At 48.3% G+C, this 22,640-nt stretch overlaps 1 protein-coding gene across 1 annotated transcript in view; it reads left to right on the top strand.

Moving 5' to 3' along the window:
- Window positions 1-1,751, top strand: part of LOC118547424 (transmembrane protein 135-like) — a 76,529-nt gene extending 74,778 nt beyond the window's left edge. The window contains exon 4 of the mRNA XM_078079023.1: window positions 1,610-1,751. Within this exon, the coding sequence (XP_077935149.1) occupies window positions 1,610-1,691 (82 nt within the window). The 3' untranslated portion in view covers window positions 1,692-1,751. The remainder of the gene's footprint in view (window positions 1-1,609) is intronic.
- Window positions 1,752-22,640: the final 20,889 nt, after the last annotated feature.

Raw genomic sequence — 22,640 nt, 5'->3', positions numbered from 1 at the left:
TAAACATAGAGATGCATATGTCCGTTTGAATTAGTGTTTTGTAATTTTTGGGTAAATAGCCACTAGTGAGATTGGTAATGAACTTCTTAATTCTTAAGCAAGTTCAAAATAGTTACTGATCACCTGAGTGAAGAAAAGAGACAAGGAATCCCTATTCATGGAAATCATGTCACCATGAATCAGAGGGGAATGCGGAGACGGGAATGCAGAGAATGTATTATGTGGGTGAATGATGCCTTGGGTATCAGAACTAATCAGGTCATGGCAGAACTTGTCAGACTTGCCTCCGTGAGTCCACTGCTGTGGAAGCAGATGCAGGGTAATACATAAGCAGAGCAGATAAGACAGGAGATGGGGAGTCCAGGTTTTGAGAAGTTTTAATAACAGACTGAGGGAAGATTAAATGACAGTATAGCTGATACCAGAATTGAACTTCACTAGCAAAGAGAGTTTAACGATTTCTGTGTAGTTCCAGTAGCACTGGCTGAGGAATGCCTTTGAAGAGGACACTTAGAAGTATGAAGAGTGATGGTTTACACATGGCCACCCCTCTCTGATTTACCTCTTTTAGGTCCCAGCTTTAATCCCTCAACTTCACATGGCCAGATATGTCCCATCATCCTGATGACATAAGGGCTACGGGCAGCAGGAATCCCTGCCGTCCCCCTTGTCTGTGAAGGGCTACACGTATATGCCAGCTGTGGTGCAGAATTGGATTTCTGAAAGGGTTTTGCTAATCAGTTTGCAAATGGAATTAAAGAGGTGTGGAGCCAGAATATCACTCTACACATTATTGTTACAAACAAGAAACTTAATGTGTTCCAACCATGAGATAATTAATTAACTGCAGTCTGCAAGAATTACAAAGACTACTTATTTTGGAACATGAACACTTCATAGAGAAAGGGGGAGAGCCAGACCCCTGTTAGATATTTTACTTACTTTTTTACGCCTCAATATAGTCCTGGAGTCAGCATACCAAATAATTAAAAATCTATGTGTCTTGAACAGTAGCCCCCCCAGCAGAAACATTTACTAAACACCAGAGGACCAAGTGGTTTGCATTTAAATCACAAATAACCTACTTTTGAATTCCCACATGATCTATTACTCTATTTATTTTAAAAACTGAATTTTGAAATCTAATACCGTATCATGTTTCTTTTCCAGATGTTTTCTCTCAAATATAATTAAGTATAAATTCCTGTAACCTGAGCACTTTCTCATTATGATTGTTGCTCAAGTACTGACTTCATGGGTGACTTATGACCATTATACTCTACAGTAAGCAACTTAAAGCTTCCAAAAGATTTGGCAGAGTATAGAGATAATATATTACATATTTTTCATATTTAGTCACAAATATTTACCAATGTTTTTTCTGTTCTGCATTTAAGTATTTTGACTGCAGTCACATATTTTATGCACTGTGTCAAATGGTGAACTGAAAAGAAAAAAAAATCTGTTATCTTTGCTTTTTTATGTCCTAAGAAACCAAAAGATGCATGCATTTAGAAACAAGTAGGTAATGTTTTCTGCTTTTTTGGTTAGAGAATGTTAAGCACATCTACACACATACACATCATTTATTATTTTTGTCTTATTTCAGATGTAAGCATGGACCAAGGCATAGGTGTTGCAAACACTATGAAGATAATTGCATCTCTTATTGCATTAAAGTAAGTATATAAAAGTATCACTGTTAGCCATGGGGAATATATATAGAAATAACTTTTTAAAGATTGTATTTATTTGAGAGAGAGAAAAAACATGAGTGGGGGGAGGGGCAGAGGGAGAGGGACAAGTAGACTCCCCACTGAGCACAGAGCCAGATGCTGGGCTTAATCCAGGACCTGAGATCATGATCTGAGCCAAAGTCAGACACTCAACTGGCTGAGCCACCCAGGCGTGCCCCATATAGAAATAACTTTTGAATTAAAGCATGATTTCAAAGTAAATGGAAAAATAGACAGTAATTGCTATCATTCTTTGCATTTGACTTGAAGAATGAGAAATTTGTGAAAAATAGATAACAATTTAGCTTTTAGTATTCATTTACCAGATCCTTGGTTAATTAATTTTAAAATTCGCTTATTTAAAAGTTAGTGAAGGGGTGCCTGTGTGACTCAGTCGGTTAAGTGTCTGCCTTCAGCTCAGGTCATGATCCCAGGGTCCTGGGATCAAGCCCCGTTTCGGGCTCCCTGCTCAGGGGGAGTCTGCTTCTTGCTCTTCCTCTCCCTCTGCCCCCTCCCCTGCTCATGTTCTCTCTTTCTGTCTCAAATAAATAAAATTGTATAAAAAAATCAGTGTAAAACTTTTAAAGTAGAAGAGAAGGTGAAGCAACAACAGCAAAAAAGACAGAAAAATAAAGTTATTAAAATTTATATGTTGTAATGTGTTCTCATTAGAATGCGTGCTAGAACAAGGTCCCTGGGGTATGCTGTCTACTAGTGGATCAGCAGTCATACACATACCCTGTGCGCAATCTGATACAGTGGCATTTGGTGTTGGACTTGTAAAGCTGTTACATTTTTGAAGGCATGGAGGTTACTGGAGCATGTTCAACAGTTACTCTACATGAAGGAAGTTAGCTGTGCCCACTGGCAGAAATTCCTCCCTCCCTAGTATATTTGTGTACTAGAATGTCTCTGCTCACACCCGTCCCCCGTTCTGTGCCTGCCGTCCTTCCATCCTCCATCACCACCATCTCTGGGGAGGAAGTCATTTTCATTGCAGTTAGTCTGGTGCAGGTGGCACCACCTGCCACAAATTCTCTAGTTTTGTCTGTCACAATCCTGATGCTTTAAAAAGTTTATGTTCTTCCTTTATAGTATCTGATCCCCACTCAGTTGGTGATGGAAAGTTGTACAGCACCCCCAAAAGACAGCCTCCCAGCAGTCACTCTGAGGAAGAGGGACTGTATCACATTTTGCTTCTGAATGTGAATGCCTGTGGTCTAATATTGATGGTGGCATATACCCAAGCTAACACTTACCTTAGAGTCCCTGAAGATATGAGCAGAGGTTAAAGCAGTATTTTTTCATTTGTGCAGTGGTTTCTGAAACACTCCTTCCAAATCTGATTTCCTGCCCCACTTGTACAATGGCGGGGGGGCGGGCAGCAATGTTGCTGGCAGCCCTCAAGATCTGCCAGCTCCCAGGCAGGAGTTACGCCCTCCAAATGGACGTAATTCTGATTTAAGGGGAGACTTCAGGAGGGGAACTAAGAGAACTATTCTGATTAAATCGGAGGTATTTGAGAAAGTTTGGAAAGAGGGCAAGTGATATTTAAAAAAAAATTATATGAGAAAAGGAGAATTACTGAGGAAGGAAAACATCTAGTCATTGTATCAAAATGTGTACCAGTCCTATAAACTTGGCAATTTATGTATAAATTGGAATATTGTCCATGAATGTAAAATTATTTGGAGACCTGTAGGTGAGGAATTTACGCTACAAATATAGTAAAATACTTTGACAGTGCACCTCATTATCCTAACAGCTCAGTTATACCACATGTTAAATCACATCCCTGAGTAAATATTCGTATGAATTAGCCTTCCCTGCAGCTCACTATGCTCCATTCATACTTTTTGTTGGTTCCTCGTAAGTGCCAATCTCTGTTTTGTCTTTGTGCTTTCTGCCCAAGCTATCTGAAATGTTTTTCTCATGCTAGCTCCTTCTCTTTTCTCTTTAAATGTCACATCCTCTTTCACTTTCCCTTACCACCTAATTTAATATCGGCTGCCTCTTATTTGCCTCCTAGAGTCTTATTTCCTGCACAACACTTAACTGTAATCTGTAATTATTTTATGTACTTACTTATTTGCTCTTTCTCTAATGAGCGTGAAGCTCCATGAAGGCAAAAACTTTGTGTCCTCTTGACCACTCTGTCCCCAGCATCTAGTGTAGTGGTTGGCACATGAGAGGCCTTCAGTGAATGTTTTCTGAATACGTGAAAGGGTGAATGGATGGAAGGATGAATGGATCTCTTGAAAATAGCATGGAAAGATTGAACAGGAGTGTGATCCTTGAATCTTTAGATTAATATTGTTAAGATTATTAATGGCAAGATAAAGTGTGAACACTTCATGCATTAAACATATACTGGGCAGTTTCAGTTAAGCAAATGCATGGTAATTTATGCTGATTGGTCAGACAATTTAATTTTCATGTTTTAACCAGGTGTTAAATAGTTTCAGGTAAATTAATGAATGTTTCTTCATAGTAATTCAGTTTTTTTCTAAAAAAGAAGGCTGCTCTCTGGAAGATACAAACCTGACCTTTGGAACTTAGCAGGAATGTAGACATTTTTCCATCCCACTGGTGGTGAGAGAGGAGGAGGATGGGAGACTGGTATTACAATGTATTGGTTGAATCATGTGAACTACTGTTCTTTTATATAACATTAGCTTTTGTGCTAATTGGAATTTTTCAGCCTCTCAGTATGAAGTGACATTTAAACTTCATTACCCTAAATACTGAAATGAAATTGACCAACAGTAGTCATCCTCTCTGTTCCCTTTTGCCCTATAGATAGTTGCAGGTAATATGGAAAAATGTTGGCAGCAAGTATGCCTTTGTAGTGGATTTGCCTTTTCGAGTTTTGTTTAGTATACTTTAAAGCTACCATTTCTTAGAGATGTTTTAGCCTGACACTGTTGAGCATAGAAATAAAAACCTAGGTATAATTATATTTTTTTCCAGGAGAATTCTTTTAACCTGATCATTTAAAAAATTGATATTAAAGGTCTAAAAATAAAATTATTTTTCTGTCAAAAGAATTCCTATTTATAGTAATGATTAAGAAGAGTTCTCTGTTAAAATTTCTGAAAAGCATTTTTTTTTTTTTTGGAATTTCAGTGCTTTTGTTCCTAAAATACAGTTATGGTTTAGGAATTTTAAATCCTATGTTAACAATGTTAACAAAATGTCAAGAAATGGAAGTTTGGTGCATAGACAAGCTTGGCCAGTGCTTGTGAACCTTTCAAGTTTTTGAAAATCAAAGATGAGGTATAGTCACTGAAAAATTTTACTCTTATTCTAAGGTAATTGTTTTAAAATTGAGGTCTTTAAGGCTTAATTTTGAAAATACTTTGATATAAACTGGGGTTATTTATTATTTGGAATTATGTTTTGATTCTGCGACAGTAAAATTTATATCTGACGGACCTCTCCACAGGGTGGCAGCATTTTCAACTCTGCTTGAGTGCAAACCTGGGGAATGAGTCCCAGCAGAATTCCGAGGGAGAAATAAGCATGGGCAGGAGGCAGCTATCGACTCAACTCTTGTTTCGGGAAACTAGATCGGCTCTCCCGTGTGTGCGTGTAGTCCTAAGTGCCATCCACCCAACGCAAAGGAACAAAAGCGCAGAGGACCCGTGCCTCAGCAAAGATCGCCCTTCCTGAGCGTGCACTTCATCTATTGTGTGTTTTTGTGAGAGCATGAGAAATGGAACCTAAACGTAACTCGGAGTGAGAAGCAGGCCTGTAAGGAAGGCTGCTGTGGACTCACCTCTTGTTTGAGGAGATTAGCACTGCTGTACCCTGTGTGCCTGGATGCCTAGTTACCAGGCTACTAACACCAAGAATCAATGCTATAGAGTTACTGCGCTTTAGTTAACATTGCCGTTCCTGAAGCCAGGGGAATTTGACAGTGCTCGTGGTTGAGAGCCCGGGGAAAGGGTCCCATACGTGAAATGGAGTGAGAAACAGGCCGGAGCGGAAGGCAGCTCTCAACTCACCTCTTGTTGATGAGGCTGGTACCCTTGCCCCGGGTGTGCCTGCAGGCCTAAAGCCAACCACCTAACTCAAAGGAACAACTCTGTAGAGAATTCCTGCTTCGGCTAAAGTAGCCATGCCGGAGGGTGGACGCATTTTGCTGTGTGCATGCGTGAGCGCACTGCAAGTGAGTCCACAACCATTTTCCGTGTGGGACTCAGGCCCCGGCAGAGGGCAGAACACGACTCCCCACGTGTTTCCTGAGGCTAGCACTGCGGCCCCACTTTTGCATGGAAGTCTAATAGCAAGCATTCTTTTTTTTTTTTTATTAAATTTTTTTATTGTTATGTTAATCCCATACATTACATCGGTAGTTTTAGATATAGTGTTCCATGATTCATTGTTTGTGCATAACACCCAGTGCTCCACGCAGAACGTGCCCTCCTCAATATCCATCACCAGGCTAACCCATCCTCCCACCCCCCTCCCCTCTAGAACCCTCAGTTTGTTTTTCAGAGTCCATCGTCTCTCACGGTTCTTCTCCCCCTCCGATTTCTCCCCCTTCATTCTTCCCCTCCTGCTACATTCTTCTTCTTCTTTTTTTCTTTCTTAACATATATTGCATTATTTCTTTCAGAGGTACAGATCTGAGATTCAACAGTCTTGCACAATTCACAGCGCTTACCAGAACACATACCCTCCCCAGTGTCCATCACCCAGTCACCCCATCCCTCCCACCCCACCCCCCACTCCAGCAACCCTCAGTTTGTTTCCTGAGTTTAAGAATTCCTCATATCAGTGAGGTCATATGATACATGTCTTTCTCTGTTTGACTTATTTCGCTCAGCATAATACCCTCCAGTTCCATCCACGTCGTTGCAAATGGCAAGATCTCATTCCTTTTGATGGCTGCATAATATTCCATTGTGTATATATATATATATATATATATATATATACACCAAACTTCTTTATCCATTCATCTGTTGATGGACATCTTGGCTCTTTCCACAGTTTGGCTATGGTGGACATTAATAGCAAGCGTTCTACCTCGGAGAAACAACACTGAAGAGAAACCGTGCTTTAGCTACCGACGACCTCTGTGTGGGAGGAAGCAGTTTAGGGTGTACTGTGGGTGAGAGCCTGGGGACGGGTTCCGTTTCGTAAAATCGAGGGAGAGACAGGCCGGAGAGAAGGCAGCTCTCAACTCACACCATGGCTATGGGGCTAGTACCGTTGCCCCGGGTGTGTGTGCAGGCTTCATGAAAACCGCCTAACTCGAAGGAAAAACTCGGTGGAGAATCCATGCTTCAGCTAAAACAGCCGCTCCTGAGGGTGGAAGCATTTTGTTGTGTGCGTGCATGAGAGCCCTGCAAGGGAGTCCAAAGCTTTTTGCGAGTGAGACTCAGGCCCCAGCAGAAGGCAGAACACGACTCCCCCTGTGTTTCATCAAGCTAGCACTGCGGCCCCACTTTTGCATGGAAGTCTCATCACTAGCGTTCTAACTCAAAGAAACAACAGTGTAGAGAAATCGTGCTTTAGTTACTGTCGACCTCCAGGCGGAGGAAGCAGTATACAGGGTACCGTGGGTGAGAGCCTGGGGAACGGTTTCCATACGTGAAACCGAGGGAGAAACCGTTCCGGGCAGAAGGCACCTCTGGACTCAGCTCTTGCTACCTGAAGCTAACACTACTGCTCCATGTGTGCTTGGAATGCTCCGTGCTCAACACTGCCTTGGAAGGAACAAGCCTGTAAAGAATCCCAGCTGCAGCTCATTCGCCTACCAGGCTACTAAGGCCACGAAGCAATGGTGTATAGTTACTGCCCTTTATGTAACATTGCCGTTCCTGAAGTCGGAGGAATTTTACCGTGCTCCTGTAGGAGAGACCGGGAAAGGGTCCCATACGTGAAATGGAGTGAGAAACGGGCCGGTGTGGAAGGGAGCTCTAAACTCACCTCTTGTTTCTGATGCTAGTACCCTTGCCCCGGGGGTGCCTGCAGGCCTAAAGCCAACCACCTAACTCAAGGGAACAACTCTTTAGAGAATTCCTGCTTCGGCTAAAAGAGCCATGCCTGAGGGTGGACGCATTTTGCTGTGTGCAAGGGTGAGCGCCCTGCAGCTGAGTCCCAAACCATTTTCTGTGTGAGCCTCAGGCCCCGGAGGAAAGCAGAACACGACTCCCCACTTGTTTCATGAAGCTAGCACTGCGGCCCCACTTTTGCATGGAAGTCTAATCGCTAGCGTTCTAACTCGGAGAAACAACACTAGAGAACCCGTGCTTTAGGTACCGTCGACCTCTGTGTGGGAGGAAGCAGTTTAGGGTGTACTGTGGGTGAGAGCCTGAGGACGGGTTCCATTTCGGAAAATCGGGGGAGGGACAGGCCGGTACCCAAGGCAGCTCTCCGCTCACACCATGGTTATGGGGCTAGTACCGTTGCCCCGGGTGTGCGTGCAGGCTTAAAGACAACCACCTAACTCGAAGGAAAACCTTGGGAGAGAATCCATGCTTCAGCTAAAACAGCCACTCCAGAGGGTGGGGAAGCGTTTTGTTGTGTGCGTGCGTGAGAGCCCTGCAAGGGAGTCCAAAGCTTTTTGCGAGTGAGACTCAGGCCCCAGCAGAAGGCAGAACACGACTCGCCATGTGTTTCGTCAAGCTAGCACTGCGGCCCCACTTTTGCCTGGAAGTCTAATCGCTAGCGTTCAAACTCGAAGAAACAACAGTGTAGAGAAAGCGTGCTTTAGCTACCGTCGACCTCTCTGTGTGAGAAAGCAGTTTACGCTGCACTGTGGGTGAGAGCCTGGGGACAGGTTCCATAGGTAAAATCGAGGGAGAGACAGGCCAGTGCAGAAGGCAGCTGTCAACTCACCTCGTGTTTACGAGGCTAGTGCAGTTGCCCCGGGTGTGCCTGCAGGCCTAAAGCCAAGCACCTAAGTCGAAGGAACAACTCTGTAGAGAATTCCTGCTTCAGCGAACATAGGCATTCCTGAGGCTGGAAGCATTTTGCTGTGTGCCTGCGTGAGAGAAGTGCAATGGAGTCCCCAACCATTTTCCGTGTGAGACTCAGGCCCCGGGAGAAGGGAGGACACGCCTCCCCACTTGTTTCATGAAGTTAGCACTGCGGCCCCACTTTTGCATGGAAGTCTAATCGCTAGCGTTGTAACTCGGAGAAACAACACGGTAGAGAAACCGTGCTTTAGCTACCGTCGACCTCTGTGGGAGGAAGCAGTATAGGGTGTACTGTGGGTGAGAGCCTGGGGACGGGTTCCATTTTGTAAAATCGGGGGAGAGACAGGCCGGTACACAAGGCAGCCCTCCACTCATACCATGGCTATGGGGCTAGTACCGTTACCCCGGGTGTGCGTGCAGGCTTAAAGACAACCACCTAACTCGAAGGAAAAACTTGGGAGAGAATCCATGCTTCAGCTAAAACAGCCACTCCAGAGGGTGGGGAAGCGTTTTGTTGTGTGCGTGCGTGAGAGCCCTGCAAGGGAGTCCAAAGCTTTTTGCGAGTGAGACTCAGGCCCCAGCAGAAGGCAGAACACGACTCGCCATGTGTTTCCTCAAGCTAGCACTGCGGCCCCACTTTCGCATGGAAGTCTAATCGCTAGCGTTCTAACTCGAAGAAACAACACGGTAGAGAAACCGTGCTTTAGCTACCATCCACGTCTCTGAGGGAGGAAGCAGTTTCCAGGCTACCGTGGGTGAGAGCCTGGGGAACGGGTTCCTCACGTGAGACCGAGGGAGCAGAAGTCCGGGCCAGAAGGCACTTCTCGACTCAGCTCTTGTTACCTGAAGCTAACACTACCGCTCCGTGTGTGCATAGGAATGCCAAGTGCTCCACACTGATTTGGCAGAAAGAAGCCGGTCAAGAATCCCAGCTTCAGCTCATTCGCCTCTCCACAGGGTGGCAGCATTTTCAACTCTGCTTGAGTGCAAACCTGGGGAATGAGTCCCAGCAGAATTCCGAGGGAGAAATAAGCATGGGCAGGAGGCAGCTATCGACTCAACTCTTGTTTCGGGAAACTAGATCGGCTCTCCCGTGTGTGCGTGTAGTCCTAAGTGCCATCCACCCAACGCAAAGGAACAAAAGCGCAGAGGACCCGTGCCTCAGCAAAGATCGCCCTTCCTGAGCGTGCACTTCATCTATTGTGTGTTTTTGTGAAAGCATGAGAAATGGAACCTAAACGTAACTCGGAGTGAGAAGCAGGCCTGTAAGGAAGGCTGCTGTGGACTCACCTCTTGTTTGAGGAGATTAGCACTGCTGTACCCTGTGTGCCTGGATGCCTAGTTACCAGGCTACTAACACCAAGAATCAATGCTATAGAGTTACTGCGCTTTAGTTAACATTGCCGTTCCTGAAGCCAGGGGAATTTGACAGTGCTCGTGGTTGAGAGCCCGGGGAAAGGGTCCCATACGTGAAATGGAGTGAGAAACAGGCCGGAGCGGAAGGCAGCTCTCAACTCACCTCTTGTTGATGAGGCTGGTACCCTTGCCCCGGGTGTGCCTGCAGGCCTAAAGCCAACCACCTAACTCAAAGGAACAACTCTGTAGAGAATTCCTGCTTCGGCTAAAGTAGCCATGCCGGAGGGTGGACGCATTTTGCTGTGTGCATGCGTGAGCGCACTGCAAGTGAGTCCACAACCATTTTCCGTGTGGGACTCAGGCCCCGGCAGAAGGCAGAACACGACTCCCCACTTGTTTCCTGAGGCTAGCACTGCAGCCCCACTTTTGCATGGAAGTCTAATAGCAAGCGTTCTTTTTTTTTTTTATTAAATTTTTTTATTGTTATGTTAATCCCCATGCATTACATCGGTAGTTTTAGATATAGTGTTCCATGATTCATTGTTTGTGCATAACACCCAGTGCTCCATGCAGAACGTGCCCTCCTCAATACCCATCACCAGGCTAACCCATCCTCCCACCCCCCTCCCCTCTAGAACCCTCAGTTTGTTTTTCAGAGTCCATCGTCTCTCATGGTTCTTCTCCCCCTCTGATTTCTCCCCCTTCATTCTTCCCCTCCTGCTACATTCTTCTTCTTCTTTTTTTCTTTCTTAACATATATTGCATTATTTCTTTCAGAGGTACAGATCTGAGATTCAACAGTCTTGCACAATTCACAGCGCTTACCAGAACACATACCCTCCCCAGTGTCCATCACCCAGTCACCCCATCCCTCCCACCCCACCCCCCACTCCAGCAACCCTCAGTTTGTTTCCTGAGTTTAAGAATTCCTCATATCAGTGAGGTCATATGATACATGTCTTTCTCTGTTTGACTTATTTTGCTCAGCATAATACCCTCCAGTTCCATCCACGTCGTTGCAAATGGCAAGATCTCATTCCTTTTGATGGCTGCATAATATTCCATTGTGTATATATATATATATATATACATATATATATATACACCAAACTTCTTTATCCATTCATCTGTTGATGGACGTCTTGGCTCTTTCCACAGTTTGGCTATGGTGGACATTAATAGCAAGCGTTCTACCTCGGAGAAACAACACTGAAGAGAAACCGTGCTTTAGCTACCGACGACCTCTGTGTGGGAGGAAGCAGTTTAGGGTGTACTGTGGGTGAGAGCCTGGGGACGGGTTCCGTTTCGTAAAATCGAGGGAGAGACAGGCCGGAGAGAAGGCAGCTCTCAACTCACACCATGGCTATGGGGCTAGTACCGTTGCCCCGGGTGTGTGTGCAGGCTTCATGAAAACCGCCTAACTCGAAGGAAAAACTCGGTGGAGAATCCATGCTTCAGCTAAAACAGCCGCTCCTGAGGGTGGAAGCATTTTGTTGTGTGCGTGCATGAGAGCCCTGCAAGGGAGTCCAAAGCTTTTTGCGAGTGAGACTCAGGCCCCAGCAGAAGGCAGAACACGACTCCCCCTGTGTTTCATCAAGCTAGCACTGCGGCCCCACTTTTGCATGGAAGTCTCATCACTAGCGTTCTAACTCAAAGAAACAACAGTGTAGAGAAATCGTGCTTTAGTTACAGTCGACCTCCAGGCGGAGGAAGCAGTATACAGGGTACCGTGGGTGAGAGCCTGGGGAACGGTTTCCATACGTGAAACCGAGGGAGAAACCGTTCCGGGCAGAAGGCACCTCTGGACTCAGCTCTTGCTACCTGAAGCTAACACTACTGCTCCATGTGTGCTTGGAATGCTCCGTGCTCAACACTGCCTTGGAAGGAACAAGCCTGTAAAGAATCCCAGCTGCAGCTCATTCGCCTACCAGGCTACTAAGGCCACGAAGCAATGGTGTATAGTTACTGCCCTTTATGTAACATTGCCGTTCCTGAAGTCGGAGGAATTTTACCGTGCTCCTGTAGGAGAGACCGGGAAAGGGTCCCATACGTGAAATGGAGTGAGAAACGGGCCGGTGTGGAAGGGAGCTCTAAACTCACCTCTTGTTTCTGATGCTAGTACCCTTGCCCCGGGGGTGCCTGCAGGCCTAAAGCCAACCACCTAACTCAAGGGAACAACTCTTTAGAGAATTCCTGCTTCGGCTAAAAGAGCCATGCCTGAGGGTGGACGCATTTTGCTGTGTGCAAGGGTGAGCGCCCTGCAGCTGAGTCCCAAACCATTTTCTGTGTGAGCCTCAGGCCCCGGAGGAAAGCAGAACACGACTCCCCACTTGTTTCATGAAGCTAGCACTGCGGCCCCACTTTTGCATGGAAGTCTAATCGCTAGCGTTCTAACTCGGAGAAACAACACTAGAGAACCCGTGCTTTAGGTACCGTCGACCTCTGTGTGGGAGGAAGCGGTTTAGGGTGTACTGTGGGTGAGAGCCTGAGGACGGGTTCCATTTCGGAAAATCGGGGGAGGGACAGGCCGGTACCCAAGGCAGCTCTCCGCTCACACCATGGTTATGGGGCTAGTACCGTTGCCCCGGGTGTGCGTGCAAGCTTAAAGACAACCACCTAACTCGAAGGAAAACCTTGGGAGAGAATCCATGCTTCAGCTAAAACAGCCACTCCAGAGGGTGGGGAAGCGTTTTGTTGTGTGCGTGCGTGAGAGCCCTGCAAGGGAGTCCAAAGCTTTTTGCGAGTGAGACTCAGGCCCCAGCAGAAGGCAGAACACGACTCGCCATGTGTTTCGTCAAGCTAGCACTGCGGCCCCACTTTTGCCTGGAAGTCTAATCGCTAGCGTTCAAACTCGAAGAAACAACAGTGTAGAGAAAGCGTGCTTTAGCTACCGTCGACCTCTCTGTGTGAGAAAGCAGTTTACGCTGCACTGTGGGTGAGAGCCTGGGGACAGGTTCCATAGGTAAAATCGAGGGAGAGACAGGCCAGTGCAGAAGGCAGCTGTCAACTCACCTCGTGTTTACGAGGCTAGTGCAGTTGCCCCGGGTGTGCCTGCAGGCCTAAAGCCAAGCACCTAAGTCGAAGGAACAACTCTGTAGAGAATTCCTGCTTCAGCGAACATAGGCATTCCTGAGGCTGGAAGCATTTTGCTGTGTGCCTGCGTGAGAGAAGTGCAATGGAGTCCCCAACCATTTTCCGTGTGAGACTCAGGCCCCGGGAGAAGGGAGGACACGCCTCCCCACTTGTTTCATGAAGTTAGCACTGCGGCCCCACTTTTGCATGGAAGTCTAATCGCTAGCGTTGTAACTCGGAGAAACAACACGGTAGAGAAACCGTGCTTTAGCTACCGTCGACCTCTGTGGGAGGAAGCAGTATAGGGTGTACTGTGGGTGAGAGCCTGGGGACGGGTTCCATTTCGTAAAATCGGGGGAGAGACAGGCCGGTACACAAGGCAGCCCTCCACTCATACCATGGCTATGGGGCTAGTACCGTTACCCCGGGTGTGCGTGCAGGCTTAAAGACAACCACCTAACTCGAAGGAAAAACTTGGGAGAGAATCCATGCTTCAGCTAAAACAGCCACTCCAGAGGGTGGGGAAGCGTTTTGTTGTGTGCGTGCGTGAGAGCCCTGCAAGGGAGTCCAAAGCTTTTTGCGAGTGAGACTCAGGCCCCAGCAGAAGGCAGAACACGACTCGCCATGTGTTTCCTCAAGCTAGCACTGCGGCCCCACTTTCGCATGGAAGTCTAATCGCTAGCGTTCTAACTCGAAGAAACAACACGGTAGAGAAACCGTGCTTTAGCTACCATCCACGTCTCTGAGGGAGGAAGCAGTTTCCAGGCTACCGTGGGTGAGAGCCTGGGGAACGGGTTCCTCACGTGAGACCGAGGGAGCAGAAGTCCGGGCCAGAAGGCACCTCTCGACTCAGCTCTTGTTACCTGAAGCTAACACTACCGCTCCGTGTGTGCATAGGAATGCCACGTGCTCCACACTGATTTGGCAGAAAGAAGCCGGTCAAGAATCCCAGCTTCAGCTCATTCGCCTCTCCACAGGGTGGCAGCATTTTCAACTCTGCTTGAGTGCAAACCTGGGGAATGAGTCCCAGCAGAATTCCGAGGGAGAAATAAGCATGGGCAGGAGGCAGCTATCGACTCAACTCTTGTTTCGGGAAACTAGATCGGCTCTCCCGTGTGTGCGTGTAGTCCTAAGTGCCATCCACCCAACGCAAAGGAACAAAAGCGCAGAGGACCCGTGCCTCAGCAAAGATCGCCCTTCCTGAGCGTGCACTTCATCTATTGTGTGTTTTTGTGACAGCATGAGAAATGGAACCTAAACGTAACTCGGAGTGAGAAGCAGGCCTGTAAGGAAGGCTGCTGTGGACTCACCTCTTGTTTGAGGAGATTAGCACTGCTGTACCCTGTGTGCCTGGATGCCTAGTTACCAGGCTACTAACACCAAGAATCAATGCTATAGAGTTACTGCGCTTTAGTTAACATTGCCGTTCCTGAAGCCAGGGGAATTTGACAGTGCTCGTGGATGAGAGCCCGGGGAAAGGGTCCCATACGTGAAATGGAGTGAGAAACAGGCCGGAGCGGAAGGCAGCTCTCAACTCACCTCTTGTTGATGAGGCTGGTACCCTTGCCCCGGGTGTGCCTGCAGGCCTAAAGCCAACCACCTAACTCAAAGGAACAACTCTGTAGAGAATTCCTGCTTCGGCTAAAGTAGACATGCCGGAGGGTGGACGCATTTTGCTGTGTGCATGCGTGAGCGCACTGCAAGTGAGTCCACAACCATTTTCCGTGTGGGACTCAGGCCCCGGCAGAAGGCAGAACACGACTCCCCACTTGTTTCCTGAGGCTAGCACTGCGACCCCACTTTTGCATGGAAGTCTAATAGCAAGCGTTCTTTTTTTTTTTTTATTAAATTTTTTTATTGTTATGTTAATCCCCATGCATTACATCGGTAGTTTTAGATATAGTGTTCCATGATTCATTGTTTGCGCATAACACCCAGTGCTCCACGCAGAACGTGCCCTCCTCAATACCCATCACCAGGCTAACCCATCCTCCCACCCCCCTCCCCTCTAGAACCCTCAGTTTGTTTTTCAGAGTCCATCGTCTCTCATGGTTCTTCTCCCCCTCCGATTTCTCCCCCTTCCTTCTTCCCCTCCTGCTACATTCTTCTTCTTCTTTTTTTCTTTCTTAACATATATTGCATTATTTCTTTCAGAGGTACAGATCTGAGATTCAACAGTCTTGCACAATTCACAGCGCTTACCAGAACACATACCCTCCCCAGTGTCCATCACCCAGTCACCCCATCCCTCCCACCCCACCCCCCACTCCAGCAACCCTCAGTTTGTTTCCTGAGTTTAAGAATTCCTCATATCAGTGAGGTCATATGATACATGTCTTTCTCTGTTTGACTTATTTCGCTCAGCATAATACCCTCCAGTTCCATCCACGTCGTTGCAAATGGCAAGATCTCATTCCTTTTGATGGCTGCATAATATTCCATTGTGTATATATATATATATATATATATATATATATATATATATATATACCAAACTTCTTTATCCATTCATCTGTTGATGGACATCTTGGCTCTTTCCACAGTTTGGCTATGGTGTTCATTAATAGCAAGCGTTCTACCTCGGAGAAACAACACTGAAGAGAAACCGTGCTTTAGCTACCGACGACCTCTGTGTGGGAGGAAGCAGTTTAGGGTGTACTGTGGGTGAGAGCCTGGGGACGGGTTCCGTTTCGTAAAATCGAGGGAGAGACAGGCCGGAGAGAAGGCAGCTCTCAACTCACACCATGGCTATGGGGCTAGTACCGTTGCCCCGGGTGTGTGTGCAGGCTTAATGAAAACCGCCTAACTCGAAGGAAAAACTCGGTGGAGAATCCATGCTTCAGCTAAAACAGCCGCTCCTGAGGGTGGAAGCATTTTGTTGTGTGCGTGCATGAGAGCCCTGCAAGGGAGTCCAAAGCTTTTTGCGAGTGAGACTCAGGCCCCAGCAGAAGGCAGAACACGACTCCCCCTGTGTTTCATCAAGCTAGCACTGCGGCCCCACTTTTGCATGGAAGTCTCATCACTAGCGTTCTAACTCAAAGAAACAACAGTGTAGAGAAATCGTGCTTTAGTTACTGTCGACCTCCAGGCGGAGGAAGCAGTATACAGGGTACCGTGGGTGAGAGCCTGGGGAACGGTTTCCATACGTGAAACCGAGGGAGAAACCGTTCCGGGCAGAAGGCACCTCTGGACTCAGCTCTTGCTACCTGAAGCTAACACTACTGCTCCATGTGTGCTTGGAATGCTCCGTGCTCAACACAGCCTTGGAAGGAACAAGCCTGTAAAGAATCCCAGCTGCAGCTCATTCGCCTACCAGGCTACTAAGGCCACGAAGCCATGGTGTATAGTTACTGCACTTTAGGTAACATTGCCGTTCCTGAAGTCGGAGGAATTTTACCGTGCTCCTGTAGGAGAGACCGGGAAAGGGTCCCATACGTGAAATGGAGTGAGAAACGGTCCGGTGTGGAAGGGAGCTCTAAACTCACCTCTTGTTTCTGATGCTAGTACCCTTGCCCCGGGGGTGCCTGCAGGCCTAAAGCCAACCACCTAACTCAAGGGAACAACTCTTTAGAGAATTCCTGCTTCGGCTAAAAGAGCCATGCCTGAGGGTGGACGCATTTTGCTGTGTGCAAGGGTGAGCGCCCTGCAGCTGAGTCCCAAACCATTTTCTGTGTGAGACTCAGGCCCCGGAGGAAAGCAGAACACGACTCCCCACTTGTTTCATGAAGCTAGCACTGCGGCCCCACTTTTGCATGGAAGTCTAATCGCTAGCGTTCTAACTCGGAGAAACAACACTAGAGAACCCGTGCTTTAGGTACCGTCGACCTCTGTGTGGGAGGAAGCGGTTTAGGGTGTACTGTGGGTGAGAGCCTGAGGACGGGTTCCATTTCGGAAAATCGGGGGAGGGACAGGCCGGTACACAAGGCAGCTCTCCGCTCACACCATGGTTATGGGGCTAGTACCGTTGCCCCGGGTGTGCGTGCAGGCTTAAAGACAACCACCTAACTCGAAGGAAAACCTTGGGAGAGAATCCATGCTTCAGCTAAAACAGCCACTCCAGAGGGTGGGGAAGCATTTTGTTGTGTGCGTGCGTGAGAGCCCTGCAAGGGAGTCCAAAGCTTTTTGCGAGTGAGACTCAGGCCCCAGCAGAAGGCAGAACACGACTCGCCATGTGTTTCGTCAAGCTAGCACTGCGGCCCCACTTTTGCCTGGAAGTCTCATCGCTAGCGTTCAAACTCGAAGAAACAACAGTGCAGAGAAAGCGTGCTTTAGCTACCGTCGACTTCTCTGTGTGAGAAAGCAGTTTACGCTGCACTGTGGGTGAGAGCCTGGGGACAGGTTCCATAGGTAAAATCGAGGGAGAGACAGGCCAGTGCAGAAGGCAGCTGTCAACTCACCTCGTGTTTACGAGGCTAGTGCAGTTGCCCCGGGTGTGCCTGCAGGCCTAAAGCCAAGCACCTAAGTCGAAGGAACAACTCTGTAGAGAATTCCTGCTTCAGCGAACATAGGCATTCCTGAGGCTGGAAGCATTTTGCTGTGTGCCTGCGTGAGAGAAGTGCAATGGAGTCCCCAACCATTTTCCGTGTGAGACTCAGGCCCCGGGAGAAGGGAGGACACGCCTCCCCACTTGTTTCATGAAGTTAGCACTGCGGCCCCACTTTTGCATGGAAGTCTAATCGCTAGCGTTGTAACTCGGAGAAACAACACGGTAGAGAAACCGTGCTTTAGCTACCGTCGACCTCTGTGGGAGGAAGCAGTATAGGGTGTACTGTGGGTGAGAGCCTGGGGACGGGTTCCATTTCGTAAAATCGGGGGAGAGACAGGCCGGTACACAAGGCAGCCCTCCACTCATACCATGGCTATGGGGCTAGTACCGTTACCCCGGGTGTGCGTGCAGGCTTAAAGACAACCACCTAACTCGAAGGAAAAACTTGGGAGAGAATCCATGCTTCAGCTAAAACAGCCACTCCAGAGGGTGGGGAAGCGTTTTGTTGTGTGCGTGCGTGAGAGCCCTGCAAGGGAGTCCAAAGCTTTTTGCGAGTGAGACTCAGGCCCCAGCAGAAGGCAGAACACGACTCGCCATGTGTTTCATCAAGCTAGCACTGCGGCCCCACTTTCGCATGGAAGTCTAATCGCTAGCGTTCTAACTCGGAGAAACAACACGGTAGAGAAACCGTGCTTTAGCTACCATCCACGTCTCTGAGGGAGGAAGCAGTTTCCAGGCTACCGTGGGTGAGAGCCTGGGGAACGGGTTCCTTACGTGAGACCGAGGGAGAAGAAGTCCGGGCCAGAAGGCACCTCTCGACTCAGCTCTTGTTACCTGAAGCTAACACTACCGCTCCGTGTGTGCATAGGAATGCCAAGTGCTCCACACTGATTTGGCAGAAAGAAGCCGGTCAAGAATCCCAGCTTCAGCTCATTCGCCTCTCCACAGGGTGGCAGCATTTTCAACTCTGCTTGAGTGCAAACCTGGGGAATGAGTCCCAGCAGAATTCCGAGGGAGAAATAAGCATGGGCAGGAGGCAGCTATCGACTCAACTCTTGTTTCGGGAAACTAGATCGGCTCTCCCGTGTGTGCGTGTAGTCCTAAGTGCCATCCACCCAACGCAAAGGAACAAAAGCGCAGAGGACCCGTGCCTCAGCAAAGATCGCCCTTCCTGAGCGTGCACTTCATCTATTGTGTGTTTTTGTGACAGCATGAGAAATGGAACCTAAACGTAACTCGGAGTGAGAAGCAGGCCTGTAAGGAAGGCTGCTGTGGACTCACCTCTTGTTTGAGGAGATTAGCACTGCTGTACCCTGTGTGCCTGGATGCCTAGTTACCAGGCTACTAACACCAAGAATCAATGCTATAGAGTTACTGCGCTTTAGTTAACATTGCCGTTCCTGAAGCCAGGGGAATTTGACAGTGCTCGTGGTTGAGAGCCCGGGGAAAGGGTCCCATACGTGAAATGGAGTGAGAAACAGGCCGGAGCGGAAGGCAGCTCTCAACTCACCTCTTGTTGATGAGGCTGGTACCCTTGCCCCGGGTGTGCCTGCAGGCCTAAAGCCAACCACCTAACTCAAAGGAACAACTCTGTAGAGAATTCCTGCTTCGGCTAAAGTAGCCATGCCGGAGGGTGGACGCATTTTGCTGTGTGCATGCGTGAGCGCACTGCAAGTGAGTCCACAACCATTTTCCGTGTGGGACTCAGGCCCCGGCAGAAGGCAGAACACAACTCCCCACTTGTTTCCTGAGGCTAGCAGTGCGGCCCCACTTTTGCATGGAAGTCTAATAGCAAGCGTTCTTTTTTTTTTTTTATTAAATTTTTTTATTGTTATGTTAATCCCCATACATTACATCGGTAGTTTTAGATATAGTGTTCCATGATTCATTGTTTGTGCATAACACCCAGTGCTCCATGCAGAACGTGCCCTCCTCAATACCCATCACCAGGCTAACCCATCCTCCCACCCCCCTCCCCTCTAGAACCCTCAGTTTGTTTTTCAGAGTCCATCGTCTCTCATGGTTCTTCTCCCCCTCCGATTTCTCCCCCTTCATTCTTCCCCTCCTGCTACATTCTTCTTCTTCTTTTTTTCTTTCTTAACATATATTGCATTATTTCTTTCAGAGGTACAGATCTGAGATTCAACAGTCTTGCACAATTCACAGCGCTTACCAGAACACATACCCTCCCCAGTGTCCATCACCCAGTCACCCCATCCCTCCCACCCCACCCCCCACTCCAGCAGCCCTTAGTTTGTTTCCTGAGTTTAAGAATTCCTCATATCAGTGAGGTCATATGATACATGTCTTTCTCTGTTTGACTTATTTCGCTCAGCATAATACCCTCCAGTTCCATCCACGTCGTTGCAAATGGCAAGATCTCATTCCTTTTGATGGCTGCATAATATTCCTTTGTGTATATATATATATATATATATATATATATATATATATATATACACACATATATATATATACCAAACTTCTTTATCCATTCATCTGTTGATGGACATCTTGGCTCTTTCCACAGTTTGGCTATGGTGGACATTAATAGCAAGCGTTCTACCTCGGAGAAACAACACTGAAGAGAAACCGTGCTTTAGCTACCGACGACCTCTGTGTGGGAGGAAGCAGTTTAGGGTGTACTGTGGGTGAGAGCCTGGGGACGGGTTCCGTTTCGTAAAATCGAGGGAGAGACAGGCCGGAGAGAAGGCAGCTCTCAACTCACACCATGGCTATGGGGCTAGTACCGTTGCCCCGGGTGTGTGTGCAGGCTTAATGAAAACCGCCTAACTCGAAGGAAAAACTCGGTGGAGAATCCATGCTTCAGCTAAAACAGCCGCTCCTGAGGGTGGAAGCATTTTGTTGTGTGCGTGCATGAGAGCCCTGCAAGGGAGTCCAAAGCTTTTTGCGAGTGAGACTCAGGCCCCAGCAGAAGGCAGAACACGACTCCCCCTGTGTTTCATCAAGCTAGCACTGCGGCCCCACTTTTGCATGGAAGTCTCATCACTAGCGTTCTAACTCAAAGAAACAACAGTGTAGAGAAATCGTGCTTTAGTTACTGTCGACCTCCAGGCGGAGGAAGCAGTATACAGGGTACCGTGGGTGAGAGCCTGGGGAACGGTTTCCATACGTGAAACCGAGGGAGAAACCGTTCCGGGCAGAAGGCACCTCTGGACTCAGCTCTTGCTACCTGAAGCTAACACTACTGCTCCATGTGTGCTTGGAATGCTCCGTGCTCAACACTGCCTTGGAAGGAACAAGCCTGTAAAGAATCCCAGCTGCAGCTCATTCGCCTACCAGGCTACTAAGGCCACGAAGCCATGGTGTATACTTACTGCCCTTTAGGTAACATTGCCGTTCCTGAAGTCGGAGGACTTTTACACTGCTCCTGTAGGAGAGACCGGGAAAGGGTCCCATACGTGAAATGGAGTGAGAAACGGGCCGGTGTGGAAGGGAGCTCTAAACTCACCTCTTGTTTCTGATGCTAGTACCCTTGCCCCGGGGGTGCCTGCAGGCCTAAAGCCAACCACCTAACTCAAGGGAACAACTCTTTAGAGAACTCCTGCTTCGGCTAAAAGAGCCATGCCTGAGGGTGGACGCATTTTGCTGTGTGCAAGGGTGAGCGCCCTGCAGCTGAGTCCCAAACCATTTTCTGTGTGAGACTCAGGCCCCGGAGGAAAGCAGAACACGACTCCCCACTTGTTTCATGAAGCTAGCACTGCGGCCCCACTTTTGCATGGAAGTCTAATCGCTAGCGTTCTAACTCGGAGAAACAACACTAGAGAACCCGTGCTTTAGGTACCGTCGACCTCTGTGTGGGAGGAAGCGGTTTAGGGTGTACTGTGGGTGAGAGCCTGAGGACGGGTTCCATTTCGGAAAATCGGGGGAGGGACAGGCCGGTACACAAGGCAGCTCTCCGCTCACACCATGGTTATGGGGCTAGTACCGTTGCCCCGGGTGTGCGTGCAGGCTTAAAGACAACCACCTCACTCGAAGGAAAACCTTGGGAGAGAATCCATGCTTCAGCTAAAACAGCCACTCCAGAGGGTGGGGAAGCATTTTGTTGTGTGCGTGCGTGAGAGCCCTGCAAGGGAGTCCAAAGCTTTTTGCGAGTGAGACTCAGGCCCCAGCAGAAGGCAGAACACGACTCGCCATGTGTTTCGTCAAGCTAGCACTGCGGCCCCACTTTTGCCTGGAAGTCTCATCGCTAGCGTTCAAACTCGAAGAAACAACAGTGCAGAGAAAGCGTGCTTTAGCTACCGTCGACCTCTCTGTGTGAGAAAGCAGTTTACGCTGCACTGTGGGTGAGAGCCTGGGGACAGGTTCCATAGGTAAAATCGAGGGAGAGACAGGCCAGTGCAGAAGGCAGCTGTCAACTCACCTCGTGTTTACGAGGCTAGTGCAGTTGCCCCGGGTGTGCCTGCAGGCCTAAAGCCAAGCACCTAAGTCGAAGGAACAACTCTGTAGAGAATTCCTGCTTCAGCGAACATAGGCATTCCTGAGGCTGGAAGCATTTTGCTGTGTGCCTGCGTGAGAGAAGTGCAATGGAGTCCCCAACCATTTTCCGTGTGAGACTCAGGCCCCGGGAGAAGGGAGGACACGCCTCCCCACTTGTTTCATGAAGTTAGCACTGCGGCCCCACTTTTGCATGGAAGTCTAATCGCTAGCGTTGTAACTCGGAGAAACAACACGGTAGAGAAACCGTGCTTTAGCTACCGTCGACCTCTGTGGGAGGAAGCAGTATAGGGTGTACTGTGGGTGAGAGCCTGGGGACGGGTTCCATTTCGTAAAATCGGGGGAGAGACAGGCCGGTACACAAGGCAGCCCTCCACTCATACCATGGCTATGGGGCTAGTACCGTTACCCCGGGTGTGCGTGCAGGCTTAAAGACAACCACCTAACTCGAAGGAAAAACTTGGGAGAGAATCCATGCTTCAGCTAAAACAGCCACTCCAGAGGGTGGGGAAGCGTTTTGTTGTGTGCGTGCGTGAGAGCCCTGCAAGGGAGTCCAAAGCTTTTTGCGAGTGAGACTCAGGCCCCAGCAGAAGGCAGAAC

This window comes from Halichoerus grypus, chromosome 8 (genome assembly GCF_964656455.1).
Source record: "Halichoerus grypus chromosome 8, mHalGry1.hap1.1, whole genome shotgun sequence".
In the NCBI taxonomy this organism is placed as follows: domain Eukaryota; kingdom Metazoa; phylum Chordata; class Mammalia; order Carnivora; family Phocidae; genus Halichoerus; species Halichoerus grypus.
Note: the sequence above shows the minus strand (reverse complement) of the source record. Positions and strands in the feature narration are given on the sequence as shown.